This window comes from Ricinus communis, chromosome 2 (genome assembly GCF_019578655.1).
Source record: "Ricinus communis isolate WT05 ecotype wild-type chromosome 2, ASM1957865v1, whole genome shotgun sequence".
In the NCBI taxonomy this organism is placed as follows: domain Eukaryota; kingdom Viridiplantae; phylum Streptophyta; class Magnoliopsida; order Malpighiales; family Euphorbiaceae; genus Ricinus; species Ricinus communis.
The window spans coordinates 32,913,531-32,936,065 of NC_063257.1; the positions used below are offsets into that span (position 1 = coordinate 32,913,531).

At 38.6% G+C, this 22,535-nt stretch overlaps 1 protein-coding gene and 1 non-coding gene across 2 annotated transcripts; one reads left to right on the forward strand and one right to left on the reverse strand.

Annotated features, from left to right (window-relative positions):
- Nucleotides 1–8,246: 8,246 nt before the first annotated feature.
- Nucleotides 8,247–8,355, forward strand: LOC112535277. Its single transcript, XR_003079441.1, has one exon. It is a non-coding gene; the product is annotated as a small nucleolar RNA R71 (small nucleolar RNA).
- A 10,216-nt stretch (nt 8,356–18,571) lies between these two features.
- LOC125369334 lies at nt 18,572–19,777 on the reverse strand. Its single transcript, XM_048371346.1, has 3 exons — nt 19,511–19,777; nt 19,242–19,405; nt 18,572–18,752 (listed from the first exon to the last, which is right to left on the reverse strand). Exons 1-3 carry the CDS (start codon nt 19,775–19,777, stop codon nt 18,572–18,574), a joined length of 612 nt encoding a protein of 203 aa, XP_048227303.1.
- Nucleotides 19,778–22,535: the final 2,758 nt, after the last annotated feature.

The following is a 22,535-nucleotide window of genomic DNA, read 5'->3' on the forward strand; positions in this document are numbered from 1 at the left end:
TTGTTTGATTGCCAACTAGTTTAGGTTCCCTTTGGGTTTGCTTTCCTGTCTTGGTTATTTTATTTATCAATTACTCCTGCATCTCTCTTAGAACTTAGCTTGTAGCTATTAGTTAGTTTAGAAATTATTCATCACTCATTTTAGGTTAATATAACAAAGAACAAAGGAGTAACTCTGGGCTTTCACTTTCCCGAGGAATACGAACTTGATACTCGCCATTATTGCTAGACTGCATCGATAAGTACACTGCCTTAGATTGTAGTTAACACAAATAGCACACATCATACCCCCTCCTCGATTTTCCCTTCTCCTCCCTCCATAGATCCGGATGAGGATGCCTTGTGAGACTACTAGCGATGACAAAAATTTGTGTTCTATTTCTTTTCCTTTTCCCTTTTATTTTTATTTTCTTTATTTTTATTTTTATTTTATTTTATTTTCATTTCTTTTTACATTTTCATTTTATTTTATTTTCTTTCATTTTTCTTTCATCTTATGTTATTTTAGTGGAACACTTTGCTTTGCCTTTATGCTATGTACATTTAATACGATCTTCACTCTTCTTATGTGCTAGCGATGTTATATACCCGATTTCTTTTTAACACTGAGGGTAGTGTTATACTCAAGTGTGGGTGGGCATTTGTGGTTTTATTCCCCCTTGATTGTTTAGGCAATGATAATGGACTATTCTTAGGATGTTAGGACCTAGGTTCTTCATGACATTTAAGCTTAGTTTATTCTTTTGTAATTAATGACTTAATTTACACACTAGTAATTGATTGTCCCTCTCAATTTTTGTTCTTGGAAAGCAATTTTACTGTATTCAATATGTCAATTTGGCCGGGTTAAACTGGTGTTTCTTGAGTTTCTTGAAAATTTACAACCTTCATCTTTGAACTTTGATTATGCCAATCTCTTATAAAATTTATGTGATGATTCAATTGATAAGTCTGGGAACCAATTGCAAATTTTAGCCACTTCAAACGTGAGTTTTTGAACCAAAATTTGAGCATCCATTACAAATTGTTTGAGTCTGCGCTGTACTTAATGTTGTTTCTAGAACTTGCTCTGTAATACTTATTGAGTTTACATGAACTTTTGAATACCATTAGATGATTTGGGCAACCTAGGATTCACCACATCTGGCCAAAAGTCTACCCTTTGTTCCATTAGTCAGCCAGTTTTGAGCCTTAACCTTTTCTTCATGATTTGCAACTATACACTACACATACACCATTCTATACATTTATCTTTTCTTTCACCCTATATACTGAATAATTATGTGTTATGCTTCTTCTTTGTTGGAATCATAGTGCATAATTCTGTTATAAATTCACTTAGCCTTTTTAATCATTCTTTTATGTTCCCTTCAATCCAAATTGGATAACTATTCTCATTGTTTATGTCATTAATCATGCAGCCTCTATGTAAGCTGCTGTGGCATATATATATGTATAAAAAAAACAATTTCTGACTTATTTCTTAGCTATTTTCTCTTTTAGATTTAATTCTTGTGAGCATCTTTTACTTCAAATAAGGATTAGTGAGTAATTTTTGTTGTTTTGGCATTCAGCTCCTGAAGCATTCATTCTAAATAATTACATGATTTTTTAGTATACTTTACACTTCTATCCAAATATTCTTACCTTTACCTTAGCTACATTTCAACCCTTGTAAAGACACTTTGATTTTGGTATTCATTTATTCGCAGTATAAACAGGTTTTGTGCAGCTGCATTGAGGGAATTTTCTTGTTTACTTGTAAACACTGTGAGTGATTTGAGAGATTCCTGTGAGGAAATGGTTCCTGGTCTTTAATGCTGAGTTGTTATATAAGTTGTACTTCGTGGTATCACTATAGTTCTTCTTTGAAGATGTATGATTCGTTTAGCTAGTCGAGTTTCATTCTTTATATGTTGAATAAGGTTAAGTTGTGAACTTTAGCATGGATTTTGAAGGGTGATTGTTGCTTGTATATGTATTGAGTTATTGATTACTTGAGGACAAACAAAAAGCTTAAGTGTGGGGTGATTTGGTATGCATTGTTTTATACATGTTTATATGCCCAATTACTTCAATTTTTGTGCATAGTTATCTTGTTTTATGCTAGAATCACTTGTTTCTTGGTTCCTTTCATGTTTCAAGTGATCATCGATGGACATTATCAGTAGTCGAGGGAGATACGTGCAAATACGGACCAAACTCCATCAAAATTGAGCAAGGGCTACCATTTGAAGGTTGAGCACAGCCTGGACTCTGCCGTGCTGAACGATCAACACTTGACCCTCAAGAGTGTCATTTTGGCACAGTTTTCAAGGCCACCATGGCCTCCATCACGGCCCATGGTGGCTCAGCATCGACGAGGGCATAACCTGGAAGAAGACCTAATTTGCGGGACTTGGAGGTCCAGCACGGCCTGGACTCCGCCCATGCTGATCAGCACGGGCTTGACCATGGCCGCACTAGGACAATTATATAGGTAAAATCGAATTATTTTGCTAGGGTTTGATTTTCTGACTTGATTTTTCACATACATGCATGAGCCACCCTTTTCCAAACTTCGATATTCGACTTTGGGAAACTATTTCGCCTATTGAAGGATGGATTCCATTAGTTTTAACATCACATTGAGGATCAAGAGTGGATTTGGAGGCATTCAAGAGGCAATTTAGGTTCATCATTCAGATCTGGGGATTTAGAGCTTTTCATCCGACTTGAAGAAGAAGGGTGTACATGCTTTCAAATTGCTTTTCTGTATTTGTTCCTTACTTTGTGTTACTTATTAGCATGAGTAGCTAGAATTGTTGAACACATTGGGGCTCTTATGTTGTTGGATTGCATTTAATGTTTATGAGACTTTAATTATCAATGCTTGTTTCTTCTTGCTTTCATTATTAATGAGAAATCACATTATTCATGAGACATTGTGAGTTGTGGTGTTTAGATTCCTTTATGTAATTGAGAAGTTCATTTAACAATTGGAAATTTGAATAGCAAGGACTGATCAATGATCACTTAGAGATAAGGGTAATTGACTAGCCGGATTAAGAATTAACCACTCTTAATAATGGTGGATTTAATCTTAAGGCTAACCTAAAATCAATCGTTAGGAAGAGATTCCATTGTTTAGGTTCTTAGGTTTAGGGATTCGATGTTCTTGAGAGGGAAATTGAATTCAATTTATAATCCACTCACGGGTAATTGCAATTGCTAATCAATATAATCTCTACATTAACTAAAATTAAACTAGCTTAGGTCCCCTTGGGTTTGCTTTTTCCTTTGATTGTCTCACGAAATCCTTTCAGACTATTTGACATTTAGTTAATCACTTTGCATAGTAACTTCATTGATTTTGTTAAGGTTAGATATCATAAGACGCTGCAGTAGTCCTAGGATCACCCTTTCTTGAGAATATGACCTTCATACTCGCCGTTAATGCTAGTCTGCATCGATAGGTTCACTGCCTTAGATTAAAGCTACATAAATAGCCTATCAGCAAGCTAAGTGATTAACTAAATGTCAAATAGCTTGAAAAGATAGGAACCGTGCCTTAGTTTCATCTTGAAACTACCTAAACTTCTTTCTATGCTGCACAAACTAGATCTAGTCGGCCAGCCAAAGCACTAATCTGAGCACTCGATGTCCTTACAGAGTAAGAAGAGGAAGCTCCAGATGTAGGCATAAATACTCTAGTTGGGTTAGGAATCCTAACATTTGGAGTCTTAGCCATAGGGTCTTGGGCTCCTCGAGCTGCCGCCTCTCTAGCCTCCCTACTTATTACACTGACGAGCCTATACTCAATGTCATGTCACAAATCTGAGAAAGCTTGGCCAGATAGTCGTCCAGTACATCTAGTCTCTTGGCCAACCTAGTCACATATGGGCCAAAATAGCAGTACATCTTCTTCTAGATGTCGACTATGAAGGAACAGACTTGACGAGCCAACAAATATCCCATGTCAAGCTTCTCATGGTGTTGCATAGCCTAGAGAATGAATACATCGGTCTGTGTGATGGCTCTAAAACTATCTCCTCGGCCTGTAATAGTGTAAGCTAACAGTGTATGAAGATAGCAGAGATGATTTGGAAGGCTAGACGCATTAGACCTGCTGGGGTAGTATGATTCTGGCCTGAGTACTATTGATTCCCATATGGTGTCATATGAGATGGGGTGGACATAGATGCATCCCTGAACTCCTCGCCTGAGGTCTCCTGCTCAGTCTATAAACCCAAGTGCATCCCGAATTGTGGAACTAACATTGAGAACTCCTTTCCTCCAAGTCTGAAGTAAACTACATCAGGTTGATGCCAGTTTATGATATGTTGCTGTAGGAAGAAGGTGCTGAGGAACTCAATGGTGAGCTTGCTGTAGGTAGGCTCAATGATGTCGAAGAATCATGCATAAGGCAGCGTGTTAAAAAGTGCACGAACATCCTCAGCCAATCCCACTCTCTTTAGGGATACAAAGTCAATGCATCGTCCGACCATTACTTGCTTCCATCTCATGACTTGGAAGCGGCTCTTGTTATCAGCATTTTGAAATGTCCATAAGCGATATTGACCAGGTGCGGGTGGATTTGCAGCTGCTGTTCGACTAGTTGCTATTATGGTGGGGGTGCTGGTGCTAGTGTTGGTGCTAGTGCTGGTGCTTGCACAGGTGAAGGTGAAGTGGAAGAAGAAGTTCCCTCGCCATGCGAGCGCTTGCTAGTAGCGGCACATTGCGGTTGCTGGCGACAGGATTGATGTTAGTCCATTGCCTAATACAGTCAATCATTAGTATTCGAACAAGAAATCAAGTTAACATAAATTACACCAAAAATTTAGCAGCATAACGGCTATAATTTGATTAACAGAAAACTTTAGGCTTAAAACTAAGACTAAAGCCTCAATTTCCTGCATAAAACTAATTCACAATGGCATTCCAGCGCACAGTATTACGCACCAAATAAAGAAAATTTATGCTATTAATTTATCAAAATAGAATGCCATAAATTAACTTTACTGCTCCCGAACCCCACACTTAGCATGTCATTATTAAAATCACACAAGTACAGCAACTAATCTGAGCTAAATATAATCCAAATCAAACTCAAGCAGTGTAAATAAAAATTAAAAAAAAACAATAAACCAATCAAAGCAATAAATACTGACAACTACTAGAGCATAACAAAATGTACTAAATAATAAAAACATACATAAAAAAATCAAACATAACCAAATAAAAAGCTAAAGGCGAAAAAACTTACTTGAAATTGCTATGATAGGTAAGAAAAATCGAGAAGAAGAAGAAAAGCATCTTAGAACTTTAAAGAGGGAAGAGTTGGAAGAGGTTTGAAATGGCCTCCTTTTATAGTCATGGTTGTCAGCATGGCCTGGACTCGGCCCATGCTGAACCCTGAAGCGTCATCCATGTGCAAGTTCACCACGGGCGAGGGCGTGGCCGTGCTGGTGTTACTGCCCGTGGTGCCTTCAGAAGCCGTGGTAGCAGGCTAATTTTTAGTGTGCACCGCGTACAAGTCCATCACGAGCAAGGGCATGGCCGTGCTAACCAACATGGCCTGGTGTTGCAGCCTGTGGTGGCTTTGGAAGCCATGGTGGACGGCCAATTTTTACTATACGTTACGTACATGTCCATCACGGGCAAGAGCATGGCCATGCTGACCAGCACGACCTGGTGTTGCAGCTTGTGTTGGCTTCAGAAGTTGTGGTGGACGACCAATTTCCCAAACTCTATACATGCATGTTCATCACGGGTAGGACTCCGGCCATGCTGATCAACACGGCCTGGGGATCCAACCCATGATGCCCACGGAAATCGTGGTGAACTACTGAAATCCAAGCTTTTCTTCGACTTCTCAAACTGCCAAACTCCCTACCTGCGTTCAACACACATATATACACATTTAGGCTATAATTCAAGTAAAAATGTATCAAACAGGGAAGTTCATATTCACCAATCACCAAAAATCTGACGCAAGTTATTAAAACCCTAGTTTCAAATAATTAGGTTTAGTCACTAAGCAAGTGCTCTAACTACCATCAAACATGCAAATGACTAATACAATAATAATAATTAAAAAAGTAAAGATAAATATGGGAATGCTTCCTAAAAGTGCTTCTTTTTGGTTCTCGAATCATTCAGCTAGACATGGTGATAACTTCCTGCATGTGCGGGTTTGACATATGCTGCGATTGAACTACCAAGTTATAGGTCCTTAGAATGTCAGCAGTCCTCCAAGCAGCCGCTTTTAGGTACTTCCGTCGAGAGGGCAATGTCATTTCCCTCTCCTCGGTTGTCAAGTCTGCAGCTGGAATGATTGGCAGCCCGTCATCCTCATCCATTTGCGCATAGTGAAGACGTTGTGGAAGCTTTATCAAATCGAGAACCAGTGATTCCTCAAGTGATGGCCTCAACTTCTGCACACCTATCGTATCAGTCACAGTAAACTCATCAGTATTGCCGCTTGGCTCATTTGCTAACATAAATTTAAGCTGCTCCAACACTTCCTCATTTGACAGCTCATGCTTTTCTCCCCTTGGCAAAGTGACTTATAGAGGGTCTTCAACTAACACTTCCTGCGACTGTGTCTCAATATCATCGTCAATTACATTAACATCATACATAACATTATTATGATCTAAAAACTGGCTTATGGGATTATGCAAGTAAAAGGTGATAGTCTCATCCCCTACCTTAAGTTTTAACTTTCTGTCACAAACATCTATCATTGCCCTAGATGTTGCAAGAAAAGGTCTTCCTAGAATTAAGGGTACACTACTCTTACCGTCCATGTCTAAGATCATAAAATCGACAGGAAATATAAATTTATTTACTTTTACAAGCATATTCTCTACAATATCCCTAGGATACTTAACAGATCTATCAGCTAATTGTATACTCATCCTAGTGGGTTTAGTTTCTCCTAGCCCTAACTTTACAAACAGGCTGTACGACATTACATTAATGCCAGCCCCTAAATCAACTAAGGCATCATTAACAGATAAGTTACCTATAACACAAGGAATAGCAAAACTCCCTAGATCATGTTGCTTTTCCAGTAACTTGTTTAGGAAAATTGCCGAACATTCCTCGTTTAGCGCCACGCACGCCAAATCCTCAAACTTCCTCTTGTTGCTAAGAATCTCCTTTAAGAAATTCGCATACCTAGTTATCTGTGAAGTAACTTCAACAAAAGGTAAATTTATATGTAGTTGTTTAAAGATATCCAAAAATATACCAAACAACTGCTCGACTTGCGCTTGCTTTAATCTAGCGGGGTACGGGATTTTGGGCTGGTATTCCCTCAGTGGAATCTTCTTTGCCCCTTTCTTCTCTAATTCCTTTGCCTTGGTAGCTTCAACTTCCCTGCTTGAATCTATCTGCACATCAGCATTATTATTAGAAATAGAAGAAGGACCACGAACAAACTTACCTAACCGCAACATGATTGCGTTCACATGCTCTCTCAGGTTGGACTCTGTAGTGCTAGGCAGAGTCCCTGGCTGCCTCTCAGCCAATATCCTAGAAATTTGGCCTATTTGAGTCTCCAAATTCTGAATAGAGGCCTGCTAATTCCTAAGTGCGCTGTCCGTCTGCTAAAATCTATTGTCGGTAGAGGACACAAATTTTATCACAAACTCTTCGAGATTAGCTACTTCTCTTGAGGTGGAGGTAATTGGGGTGGACCAACTTGCGGCTGTGGCTATTGCTGATGCAACCTCTGAAAGTTGAGTGGTCCCTAGCCGCTGTTATTCCTCCAACTAAAGTTGGGATGATTGTGCCAACCAGGATTGTATGTATTGATGTACGGGTTGTTCTGTTGTCTAGGTGCATTACCCATATAGTCTACCTGTTCAAGATTAGCAGAAACAATAGAGGATGAAGAATTGGAAGGTGAAGCAAACATATCTCTCGAATTATAGTTTGCACCATAGTGCAGGCCACCGCAGAACTCGCAACTTATTTGGGCTGCATGAACCGGAATATGAAGCTAGTTTAATTTCTTAGTCAGAAGCTCCACTTGAGCTACTAAGGCTGCTGTGGAGTCTAGCTGGTTGACCACTCCCTGCTTGACTGGCCGACTCCTACAGGATTACCACTGTAGTTGTTCATGGCCATCTCCTCTATTAGATTTTGCGTTTGCTCCGGCGTTTACTGTTCAGGGCCCCACCTGCTGCAGCATCTACCATCTGCCTAGTAGCAAGGTTCAAACCATTATAGAAGGTCTGAACCTGCATCCATATTAGTAGTCCGTGGTGTGGGCAACATCAGAGCAAGTCTTTGTACCTCTCCCAAGCATCATATATGCTCTCGTCATCGAACTGCAAAAAAAAAAAGATATGTCATTTCTCAATCTAGCAGTTTTAGCAGGAGGTAAGTACTTATATAAAAACTTCTTAGCCAAAAGATCTCCATATCGTAATAGTGTTGGCTGGGAGTGACTACATCCATCTTTTCGTTCAGTCCTTCAAAGAAAAGGAAACAACCTCAACCGAATGGCATAATCAGTCGTTCCATTTATCTTGAAGGTGTCATATATCTCCAAGAAGTTGGCTATGTGAGCATTTGGGTCCTTGCTCGGCAGTCCTCTAAATTGTACACTATTTTGGACAATTTGTATCATGTTCAGCTTTATTTCGAAGTTATTGGCTGCCGTATGTGGTTGCAATATACTAGTTTGTGTCCTATCAAGAGAAGGTCTAGCAAACTCGTACATTGTCCTGTTTTCATCCGCAGCCTGGTTGTTGTCTCCCATCCCTCCTGGTCTATTCACAATGGCTTCAATCTCTATCCGTGCCTCCTTTTCTTCTTGCATACGCTTTCTCAAAAGACGGAGGGATCACTTTGGTTCAGCAAGAGGGTCCACAGGAGTAGGATTAGAGCTCTTGGTTATAAACTACCTAAAATTAAAGGCAGCAACCAAAGAACAAATGAATGAATAAAATAATAAAAAATAAAAAGAAATGAAAAGACGAAAAATAAAAATGGCTAGATTAACACAAACACAAATTCATTCTAGTTCACACAAAAGTTCCCCGGCATCGGTGCCAAAAACTTGATAGACTATTTAAATAGCTATAATCTAAGGCAGTGAACCTATCGATGCAGAGTAGCACTAATGGTGAGTATCAAAGTCATATTCTCGAGAAAGGATGATCCTAGAACTACTGTAGCATCTTATGTTATCTAACCTTAACAAAATCGATGAAGTTACTAATCTATGACTAGATGCAAGCTAAGTGATTAACTAAATGTCAAACAGTCTGAAAAGACTTCGTGAAACAATCAAAGGGAAAAAGCAAACCCAAGGGGACCTAAGCTAGTTGGATTTTAGTGAAGGTAGAGATTATATTGATTACCAATTGTGATTACCTATGAGCGGATTCTAAATTGAATCTGATTTCCCTCTCGAGAACATCGAATCCCTAAACCTAAGAACCTAAACGATGGAATTTCTTCCTAACCATTTATTTTAGGTTAGCTTTAAGATTAAATCTAGTATTATTAATAGTTGTTAATTCTTAACCCGACTAGTCAATTACCTTTATCTCTAAGTGATCATTAACCAATTCTTGCTATTGAAATTTCCAATTACTAAATGAACTTATAAATTACATAAAGCAATCTAAACATCACAATTCACGTCGTCTCATGAATAATATGATTTCTTATTAATAATGAAAGCAAAAAAGAAAACAAGCATTGATAATCAATATCTCGTAAACATTAAATGCAATCCAATAACACAGGAACCCCAATGGGTTCAACAGTTCTAGCTACTCATGCTAATAAGTAACACAAAGTAAGGAACAAATACAGAAAAGCAAATTGAAAACAAGTACACCCTTCTTCTTCAAGTCAGGTGAACAACCCTAAACCCCTAAATTTGAATGCTGAACCTCAAATTGCCTCTTGATTGTCTATAAATCCACTCTTGATCTTGAATGTGATGTTTAAACCAATGCAATCCGTCCTTCAATAGGCGAAATAGTCTCCTAGAGTCAAATATCGAAGTTTGGAAAAGGGTGGCTCGTGCATGTATCAGAAAATCGAACCCTAACAAAATAATTCGATTTTGCCTATATAATTGTCCCGCGACTTGTCAGCGGTCAAGCCGTCTTTGGTCGGTACATGTGGATTCCGAGGCCGTCTTTGGACCTCGAGTCTCAAAAATTAGGTCTTCTTCCTGGTCGTGCCCTCGCCGGTGCTGAGCCACTACGGGCCGTGATGGAGGCTGTGGTGGCCTTGGAAACCATGCCAAAATGACACTTTTGAGGGTCAAATGTTGATGGTTCAACACGCTAGAGTCCAGGCCGTGCCTAACCTTGAAATGGTAGCCCTTGGTCAATTTTGATGGATTCTAGTTCGTATTTGCACGTATCTCCCTCGACTACTGATAATGTCCATCGATGATCACCTGAAACATGAAAGGAACTAAAACACAGGTGATTCTGGCATAAAACAAGATCACTATGCATAAAAATGGAAGTAATTAGGCATATAAACATGTATAAAACAATGTATATCATTTTGGACAATGGATCTTACTAGAGAGGAGCTGGCGGAGTGCTGGAATGGGTGTGACAAGCTTGTGGATTTCACCCTCTATTCACGGCTAATCGATTATACCTCATTCATCCTGCAGCTGCTAGGGACTTTACTTGTAAATGACGACACTGTTGTCCAAGTATTTTCTCAGATTATTTGGAATTCTCTTTTTCTTTTTACCATATACTGCTCTTTTATTCACCTATTCACAGCTTGTTCTTTAGATCCCTGCTATCTTCAAGCCAACTAAATGATGGTCTTGTCGATGGAGCCGACCTTCACATGTCATAGGTTCATCCGCAAGCGTGACTTCTGATGTGTGCTATCTATGTTAGCTACAATCTAAGGCAGTGTACCTATCGATGCAGTCTAGCACTAATGGCGAGTAGCAAGGCCATATACCTCGGGAAAGTAAAAGCCCAGAGTTACTCCTTTGTTCTTTGTTATATTAACCTAAAATAAATGATGAATAATTTTTAAACTAACTAATAGCTACAAGCTAAGTTCTAAGGGAGATACAAGAGTAATTGATAACTAAAATAACCAAGACAAGAAAGCAAACCCAAAGGGAACCTAAACTAGTTGGCAATCAAACAAAAGATAAAGGATTGGTGAGTTTAATTATGCTACCCATGGACAAATTCTTAACCGAATTCGGTTTCTCTATTGAGATAACCGAATTCCTAAATCTAATAACCTAAAGTTGGAATCTCTTCCTAACGATTGATTCTTAAATTAGCATTAAGCTTTAATCCGCCTCTATTAAGCTTTGTTAATTCTTAATTCGGCTAGTTAATTATCGTTATCTCTAAGCGATTATTAACCAGTTCTTGCTATTCAAAATTCAAATTGCCAAATGGACTTCTCAATCACACAAAGCAATCTAAACACACAATTCACAATGTCTCATGAATAATGCATTATCTTATTAATAATGAAGGCAAGAAGAATACAAAACTAACCCAAACAATCCAATAAAATAATACTAAGCCAACATAGTAAAGAAATCCCAATGGATTTAATCAATCTAGCTAATCATGTTCATTATCAAAATACACAAGAATTCAATTACAACAATGAGTAAAGGTAGAGAAAACCCGATTACACCCTTGGATGAGAGTAAACAGCCCCAATTCCTCTTGCTCAAATTGAATCAATTCTTGTTCCTCTTGCTCGATTTGAAAACCAATCAATGAACCTCACCCAATCTTCAATCCTTGGAGGGAATCTAATTGAAACCTTGATCCAAGTCTCCTTTTCCTTTGGTTCCAGCTCAGAAAACCCTTTGGGAGAGAAATATTAGGGTTTAGGACGTTCTCCCCTGCTCTCTTTCTTTCTTTCCTCTCTTCGTTCTTTTAATTAATTCCCCATGTCGCCACCAACACGGCCGTGTTCCTGGCTGTGTTGGTAACATGGTTTGGTGTTCCTGGCCGTGTTACTCTTTGTGGTCGTGCTCCCTAAGAACTTATTTTTCTTTGATGTTTGATGACACCCAACACGGACGTGTTGGTACCCGTGTTGGGAACACGGCCAGTGTTGAAACCAACACGGTCATGTTCAGCTTCCTCATGCTCGTACTTAGCTTGTTTCGGCAGCTTCGGCTTCCAATTATGCTCAAATTCTTCCTTTTATCATCCTTTGACTTCTTTTGGACCTAATGCACACAAACAGACGCATAGGGTGAGTGTTGGGACCAATTCACATCCAAATGTCCATAAAATCAATCTTAAAAACCCCATTTAGATGTGTGTATTTTACGCATATCAAATAACCCCACACTTAGCTCATTGCTTATCCTCAAGCAATCAAAAGTAAAATAAGGAAAATAAACCACTAAGGAGCAATACTTAAACTGACAGACAAGCTAGGGAGCTCCTGCACATATCCTTAACAAGCGTAAGTCAAACAAAAAGAAACGAAGCAATCAATTCAAGTATCACAACCAAGATGCCAATAATTCACAAAATATTGTCTCAACAAAATTATTCAGAACCAACTCCTCACCAGATTCACTATAAATCACTCAAAGTGTTTAAAGGGTAGTGTTTAATCGCTCAATGCATCAATTACTGCCTTACTTACTATATGCTTGCTCTTAAATCCTACTCCTACCACTTATGTAGAGTCAACAACCATGTCAAGAGGTCTTTATAAGGGTTGTAATGGGGATTAGGTAGGGGTAGGTAAACTTGGTAAGAGTTGAACCTATGGTGTTCTGCAATGAAATACATGACCTGCACATAAGTCACAATGATCACAAGGGGTAAACAATGGACAGTAGTCCAAGGTGGGAAATAGGAATTAAGTCAAAATGTTTAGCTCACTTACTTTCTTTCTTTTCATCACCTTTCCCTCTTATTCTTTTATTTCTTTTTTCTTTCTTTCTTTCTTTCATAAGGGAAGAACATTCACAAAATGGAGTGAGTTTTTTTTGGATTGAAGAAAGCTGCTATAAGATTCCATACTATTCCCAAGACAAAAAATCCCAATAAAAACAACTCATATGCAAAATCATAACCCAAAGCAGAATAAAACTAAGTGGTAATAGAATATAAAAAAAATGGTGAAAGAAGGGGTTATCTACAGAATCAATAAACGAATGAAGGCTATTTGGCTAGAATGAAAAACCTAAGTGCCTCTATCATACCAAAGTGTTAAACTCTCATTGTGGCCCTCATAAGATTACCGAGCAAGTTCTAAAAGTAAAGACAGTAATTGGCACTCTCAACAAGAAATAAATATAAGCATATAAAGTGTATGCTTACAATTTAGGCTCAATTTCTCATAAGTGTGCTTTTGAGTAGGTTCCAAACAAAAATCATCAAAACAGAATTAAATAAACCAAAGCAACTTAGTGCAAAACTCAAACTAATTATCTTACATTCTTCCACAAAACTCAACACTATTGGTTTTACCCGATCACATGGACATAAACAGGATTTCCAAAAGCAAGTCAACAGTAAAAGTATCGAAACAAAGTGAAAAATTTTCAAAATTTTACAAAAAATTGTACAAAGAATAAACAAATAATTAAGATGGGATAAATATCACCCACCCCACACTTGAAGGACACACTGTCCTCAGTATACAAAATATAAGAAATGCAAAAGGGAAAAAGAACTAATACTGCCCTGACTATGGCTCCGGAGTCAAAAGAGGTGCATCGTCAGGGATATCAGGGCGTTGGCTAGTCTATGGTAGAGGAGTGGCTGCAAATAAGAAAATAAAGAATTAAAATGAAAATTGAAACAAAAATTAAATAAAATATGAAAACCAAAACTAATAAAATATTTCAAAACAAAAGGTTAAAATATTAGAGATTAAAGATAAAAATTGGGGTGCCTCCCAAAAGCGCTTCTTTTTTATGTGATGAGTCTTCTTAGCTGAACTCATGGTGAAAAGCAAACGGGTGTGATCGACGACCTTCCATCCTTCTTCCAAGCAAATGGCTTCAAGTATCCGCTTAGAGGGATAATCGTCAATTTCCTCTTCCCGACTATCAAGCAAGCTGCAAGTATGATGGGAAAAACTCGCTCCTCGTATAATTGCACGTAGTCATGATGCTCTAGGGGCTCTTCCAATTTGAAAGCTAAAGTTTCACCAATTGGAAGAATCTACGGTTGGGCAATTTCTTCAGGAGTGTCGATGATTTTCTTCAGTCCTTGGCTTGGTTCACTTGCTAGAAGAAACTCGAGCTCCTCCAAGACTTCTTCATTGGATAACTCATGCTCATCTTCCATCATCGAAGGGACTTGTGGAAAATCCACTAAAAATTCCTCTAACTGCAACTCAGCATCATCAACTGTACGTTCTTGTTGATAGTCTTTCAGAGGAATCATGTTTGCCTCTTCCTTTTCTGTTTCTATCTCCATGTTCAAGGAGTCATCCTACACATAAGCATCTTCGTCAAACATAATAGATAAACCAGAAAAATTCTCACCTGAATGCAAAGTGACGGCGCCCAAATGTTCTTCGGGTTTAGTAGCGTTTGATGGAGTTTCCAATTGCTCTTCAGCTAGTAACTTGAAGATCAAGCCTACTTGATGCTCTATGTTGTTAATCGAGGCTTGTTGATCTTCAAGTATCCTCTCTGTTTGTTGGAATCTATCCTCAAGACTTGCAATAAACCTCATCATTAGCTCCTCTGACACTAACTCTTCACCTTGAGTTGATGGTGCAAGATTAAATTTCTTTGAAATTCTGGTGGTTCTTGGCCATCTAAGCTCCATCCAAAGGGTGAATGAATGCTCAACTCTTGATTGTAGGTGCTTCCATACGAGTCATCTGGCCAACTTCCCATATAATTCACCTGTTCATAGTTATAAGAACAATGAGCAACATCACTATATAATGGACAATCATTACTCAAATGTAAACCACAACAAAATTCACAAAAAACTTGAAATGAAAGGATAGGAGTGGAGAGTTGATCGGTAGCCCTGCAAAACGATTCCACTTGAGCTTCTAAAGATGCACGGGTATCCCAATTTTTAGCACTCTCTTAGCTCCTAATCCCATTTTCCAACGCATCATACAAAGAGTTTGAATTTAACATTGAACCTCCTTATCATTCACTGTCTGAATCATAAACTTAAACTAAATAAATATGTATAAATAAAAGAAAATAAACAATAATAAAAACAGTAAAATAAAATAATAAAAAAATGGCTAAATTAACAAATAGCAAATTTCAGTCTAGTTTTCAAACAATCCTCGGCAACGGCGCCAAAAACTTGATGTGTGCTATCTGTGTTAGCTACAATCTAAGGCAGTGTACCTATCGATGCAATCTAGCACTAATGGCGAGTATCAAGGTCGTATTCCTCGGGAAAGTGAAAGCCCTGAGTTACTCCTTTGTTCTTTATTATATTAACCTAAAATAAATGATGAATAATTTCTAAACTAACTAATAGCTACAAGCTAAGTTCTAAGGGAGATGCAGGAGTAATTGATAACTAAAATAACCAAGACAAGAAAGCAAACCCAAAGGAACCTAAACTAGTTGGCAATCAAACAAAAGATAAAGGATTAGTGAGTCTAATTATGCTATCCGTGGATGAATTCTTAACCGAATTCGATTTCTCTCTTGAGATAACCGAATTCCTAAATCTAATAACCTAAAGTTGGAATCTCTTCCTAACGATTGATTCTTAAATTAGCATTAAGCTTTAATCCGCCTCAATTAAGCTTTGTTAATTCTTAATCCGGCTAGTTAATTATCCTTACCTCTAAGCGATTATTAACCAGGTCTTGCTATTCAAAATTCTAATTGCCAAATGGACTTCTCAATCACACAAAGCAATCTAAACACACAATTCATAACGTCTCATGAAAAATGCATTATCTTATTAATACTGAAGGCAAGAAGAATACAAAACTAACCCAAACAATCCAACAAAATAATACTAAGCCAACATAGTAAAGAAATCCCAATGGATTTAATCAATCTAGCTAATCATGTTCATTATCAAAATACACAAGAATTCAATTACAACAATGAGTAAAGGTAGAGAAAACCCGATTACACCCTTGGATGAGAGTAAACAGCCCCAATTCCTCTTGCTCAAATTGAATCGATTCTTGTTCCTCTTGCTCGATTTGAAAACCAATCAACGAACCTCGTCCAATCTTCAATCCTTGAAGGGAATCCGATTGAAACCTTGATCCAAGTCTCCTTTTGCTTTGGTTCCAGCTCAAAAAACCCTTTGGGAGAGAAATATTAGGGTTTGGGACATTCTCCCCTGCTCTCTTTCTTTCTTTCCTCTGTTCGTTCTTTTAATTAATTCCCCCTGTCGCCTGCTAACACGGCCGTATTCCTGGCCGTGTTACTCTTTGTGGTCGTGCTCCCTAAGAACTTATTTTTCTTTGATGTTTGATGACACCCAACACAGACGTGTTAGTACCCGTATTGGGAACACGGACAGTATTGAAACCAACACGGCCATGTTCAGCTTCCTCATGCTCGTACTTAGCTTGTTTCGGCAGCTTCGACGTCTAATTATGCTCAAATTCTTCCCTTTATCATCCTTTGACTTCTTTTGGACCTAATGCACACAAACAGACGCATAGGGTGAGTGTTGGGACCAATTCACATCCAAACGTCCATAAAATCAATCTTAAAAACCCCATTTAGATGTGTGTATTTTACGCACATCAACTTCTGAAGCAACACATATCGCTACATCAAATATGATTCCAAAAGCTGTTTTATTCCCTCTAGATCCGATGGTTTCACATTGGAGTCCACTCGGTGTAATAGTGGCCTTGCTGTGGATCAGTATTTCCCTTGGAATCTGTTCCAAGCAACTACACCCATGTAAGCTTTTTCCTTCCTTTGGCCTTTTCATCACTTTGGCTTTCTTGAAAAGGTTAGTGACATATATTCGAATACATGTTCAGAGAGACTAGTTTGAGCATGTACATCGACTGGTTGGGGCTACGAGGAGACAGTTTTTCATCCTTAGCGAGAATTAACAGGTAAGAAAATAAATTATGATTTATGAAATGTAAAATGTATGCATGAAATATGCTAACTAATTCTCTGTTTTCTAGGTTTTCATCAGAGGGGCTGTAGGGGCAGTTAGACAACTAGGAGCATCAGCTTGATGCCCAGCAGCGACAGATTGATGCCCCGACTCTTTAGCTGTCAGCCTTACGGACCCAAAGGATGGATGCAGAATCGGATGACGACATGTATAGTCTAAGAGGGAACTCCGGCTTCTGACTTCCCCGTGCTTGTACTTTTTCTTTTTCTGATTGTATTTAAAACCTAAAACCTTTGTGTAGAATTTTATTCTTAAAGGTATAAGATGTATCATCTTTGGAATTGCCCCCATGTTTCGTCTTTCTGTCTTTGTATGAACTTGCATGCTAAGGAGGCTGTGGAGCCAAATCTATTTTCTATTATCTTGCTTTTTCCTTAACTTTTGCTTCAGCCGACCTTTCTGGTTTTCAACTTAGCAGGCTTTTGTCTTAACTTTTGCCTAAGTCGCCCTTTCGAGTTTTCAACTTAGTAGAATTTATTTTTGCCTAAGCCGCCCTTTTTCGGTTTTCGACTTAGCTTTTTCTTTTTCTCTTTTTACCTACTTCTTTTTGTAGATTTGGATATATCGATTTCCTTTAGTCTTGCTTAATTCGAGAATTAGCTACTTTATCTTAAGGATGCAGATGCAAATTATGCGAAGAAGAAATATTATGTTTTTCTCTCAAATCTCATTTACTTTGCTTGAAACTTTTAGTTTTATTTTCCTTTCAGTTAATGCGTGAAATTATAAATAGACATATGCATAAAATAATAAACAGACATACATATGTTTGATAACAATTCAAGAAAATTTTATTCATTCAATAAAATCCCAGACGTGAACATTTTAATTTCTCACAACATAACTCTTCTCATCAGCCGGTCTTTCTATATTTTCTAGCTGACTGGCTTCTCTCTTTTGTGCTGACTTTTGCTTGACCAGCCTTTTCAGGTTTTCCAATCAACATGCTATTTTTTCTATTATTATTTATCCTTTTCTTTTTCACAAATGGTATTTTCTAAGACGATCTATATTGATTGGCTCAGTGAACTCGTTCCCCTCCAAGTTTCAAATCTTAGCAGCACCTTTGGGAAAAATCCTCTTGACCAGGTATGGGCCTTCCCAATTTGGCCTGAACTTCCCTCTCGAGTCGAACACGGTAGGTCTTGTATGTTTCAAAACTAGATCGTAAGCTCTAATCTTTCTTGGCTTTGTTATTGAATGCCTTAGCTATCATTTTTTAGTACAACTGCATGTAATATAGGTCTTTCATGCTTTTCTCATCAATCAAGGCCAGTTGCTGGTATCTTTGCTCAGCTTACTAATACTGTGGTATTTTCGCCTCTAGCACAACTCTCAAAGATTTCGGCTCTAACTCAATTGGCAATACCGCCTCAGTTCCATAAACCATAAAGTATGGCATTTGCCCAATCGATGTTTGTTTGGTTTTTCGATATCCCTAAAGCACGAAGGGTAATTGAAACAACCAATCTTTGTGATTCATACCATCTTTGAAAGTATCTTCTTCAAATTCTTGTTGACTACCTCTACCGCTCCATTTGCTTGAGGTCTATATGGAGAAGACCTATGATGTTCAATCTTGTACTCCGCTAGCAGGTCTGTCGTCTCACCCATGAATTTCACCCCATTATCCATCACAATATGATGTGGGACTCTGTATCTGCATATCAGGTTCCTTTCTATTATTCTAGCTATCTGTCTTGCCCCTATAGTGGTGAATGACTAGGCTTCAACCCATTTCGAAAAGTAGTCGATGGCTACGATTATAAACCTATGGCCATTTGAAGGAGGCTTTATTTCTCGAATAATATCGAAACCCCAAGCTGCAAAAGGCTAAGGAGATGTCAAGTTGTGCAGCTTGGTAGGAGGCACATGACTCAGGTCACTGTAAACCTGTCACTCTCAGCATTTCCTCACTAATTTTATACAATCCTTCTCTATTGTCAACCAGTAATAGCCTTGCCGCATGATCCTCCTGGTTAATACAATTCCACTCATATGAGGCCTATCCACTCCTGTGTGTATTTTCTCCATTATTACTTGACCTTTTGCTTTAGTTACATACCAAAGTTGTACACCTAACATCATTCTTCTATACAGGACTCCCTCGTGGCTGATGTAATTCCTATCTTGGACTCGCAGTGCATACCTTTCCTTGGCTGTCGCTTCTTTTGGATACTCCCTGTCCTCTATAAAATTCTTCAGATCGTAGAACCATAGCTTCTCTTCTAGTCCCATCTGAACTTGCATAATTTGATTCCCTTGATAGCAAGGCACATCTGACTTCACGATAACCAAAGGTTTCATCGACAACTACAAGGAATTAACTCACATAAATGACAGAGTAGCTAGCACATTCGCCGTCTAATTCACATCCCGAGGCAAGTGTATAAAGGAACACTTGGAGAAGCTCTATACTAAAGTCTTGAGATAGTTGACATATGGCTTCAATCTCTCTACTTTTACTTCCCATTCTTTGAGGGCTTGTTGAATCACCAGCATTGAATCCCTGTAAACCAATAGATGTCTACCTCCTTTTACTATGGCCGCTTCTAATTCAAATAAACATGCTTCGTACTCTGCCATGTTATTAGTTACTTTAAAGTCCAACCTTTTAGCCATCGACAGCATCTCCCCTTCTAGCCTGATCAGAACTACCCTTAAGCCTGCACCTTTCGCTTTCATGGCTCCATCAAAGTATATCTTCCATTCTTGGATCTCAACCCTAAATTCTCATCAGGGAATTCCAAATCCCAAGGGTCCTCCCTTTCAACCGCGTTCTGGGCTAGAAACTCAGCCACAACCCTACAATTGACTACCTTCTTATTGATGTACTCGATGTAAAATTCTATTAGGAGCACCAACCATCTAACCAGGTTTCTTGTAAGGGAAGGAGTCACAAATAAGTATTTCAAAGGGTCTTATTTGAAATTGCTTGTACTTTATAAGATTGGAAATAATGCCTTAACTTTCTTATAGCCCATATGATGGCTAGACATGTCTTTTCCACGAGGTTGTACTTTAACTCGTAAGGTAGCAACTTCTTGCTAAGGTAACAAACCACATGCTCCATGTCGTTAGGTTTGCACTATGCTACCATTGCCCCCATAGCTTCTTCCTCCAAGGCCAGGTATAGGATTAGTGGCTTGCCATCCTTTGGCGGCTTGAGTACCAGTGGCTTCATTAGGTATTCCTTGATCTATCGAAGGCCTCTTGATAGTATTCATCCCACACAATTAGCAGATATTTTTTCAAAATTTTGAAGATAGGATCACAGACCATCGTGAGCTTGGAAATGAACCTGCTAATATATTGGAGACATCCCAACAAACCTCTAACTTCCTTCTTTATTTTCGGGATGGCATCTCTTAGATGGCTTTGACCTTATTTGAATCGATCTCAATACCCCTCTGACTTATTGTATACCCTAACAGCTTCCCTGATGTAACTCCGAACACGCTCTTCTTCTGGTTGAGCCTTAGGTTATACCTTTCTACTCGTCCTAAGAACTTATTAAGAGCCTGGAAGTGCCCTTCCCTCATTTCAGATTTTACCACCATATCGTCTACATACACCTCCACCTCCTTGTGCATCATGTCATGGAACAAGATAGTGGTTGCTCTCTGATAAGTTGCCCCCACGTTCTTCAGTCTAAAAGGCATAACCTTGTAGCAAGATTTCCCCCACTCAGTATGAACGATGTTTTCAACTTGTCTACTACTACCATCATAATCTAATTGTATCTGAAGAAACCGCCCATAAAGGAGTACAATACATTCGAAGCAGCGCTATCGACTATCAAATTTGTGTAAGGAAGAGGAAAGTTGTCTTTTGGGCATGCTTTGTTCAAGTCCTGGTAGTCCACACACATATGAATCTTACCATCCTTCTTCAGGATTGGAACAATGTTCCCTAACCATTCAGGGTAGTCAACCACATCGAGAAAATTAGCCTTGACTTGCTAAGCAACCTCCTCTCGTATCTTTTTTGCCTATTCCGACCTTTGTCTTCTCATCTTCTCTTTGACTAGCTTGATGTGTGAATAAGTTGCGATATAGTGCTTTGCTATTTTCCTATCTAGACCTAGCATGTTATTGTAGGACCAAGCAAATACCTCTTTTCTTTTCTCTATTATTCTTTCAAATTCCCTTCTTTCCTTAGGAGTTATATCGTGAGCTATCAAAATATTCTGTGGATTTGCATCGTGCCTAAATTAAATGAATCAATTTATATAGAATTGATGTCAAACATACACATGTCATGATTATCAAAATGCACACTACCATCAGGAAAAACATCACACAAGTAAAGTTGTTTATATCATTGATCTTGAAAAGGAAAGAAACATCGTCCTCATAAATGTTGGACATTATTAGATCATCGTCATAGAATGCATCAATGATATTGCTTTCTATTAGAGCAGCTAGCTTTTTTTGGCTGATTTTTTCCGGCTGAGTTGTAGGCTCTTCCAACTTCAGTTCTTCCATCTTGGTGGTGACCTTCTCATGGACATCCTTGATACTTAGCTCGATCAGCCTATCGACGATCAGGTCCTTAAAAATCTCGAACCCTGGTATCTCGGTCCTAGCTACACAAATAGGTTCGAGCTCCCTAGAGTAGGGCTTGAACTCTTAGATAAACACGTATTTTAGAGTCTTGCCCTTTAGCTTGCCCTCGCTTGCTCCTCAATATACCCCAAACCTCACTGAGTCTTCTGACCTTTGAAGTCTAGTAGCTCTACAACATCCTATTGATTCTTTCCTAGCTCCATTCCAAGCATGAAGTTCATTTTATTGAACATGCTGGCTACTTTAGGATACATATAGTCCTTTTAGAGAACTACCACTTGGAATCTAGTAGGGGCATCCACCTCTTTGACAGCTTCCTGAATTGTTAAGAGACCTTACTACCTTCGACATGAATAGTGACGATCTTGCCTTCATGAAGGAACTTCAGCTTTTCATGGACTATAAAAGGGACTCCTCCTAGGGCATGGAACCATGGCCTTCCCAATAGCAGTGCAAATGTCATTGGGATGTCCAGGATAGTAAATTCCACCCAGGATTCAATTGGACCTATGTTCACCAGTGCTGAAAACGTCCCTTCTACGTCTCCTTTTATCTTGTCATAGGCCCTTATGACCATGTCTGATGGTTTAAGGTCTTTTGCAGTCATCCTAAAGTTTAGGGAGTATGCGAGATGGACACATATTGATAGTTGAGCCGTCATCAAAATTTACACATAGGATTCTTTTTCCTTTCACCTCTGCTGCTATATAAAGGGCCTTATTGTGGTCCCTTCACTCAATTGGTAGGTCCTTGTCTGAGAAAGTAATCATTCTAGTAGTCTTGTCAGTTGCTGTTTTGATAATCTCCTTGGGGGTAGCTGTTGTGCTGACACTTATATTAGATAAGGCTTGGATCAAAGCCTTTTTATGGTATGA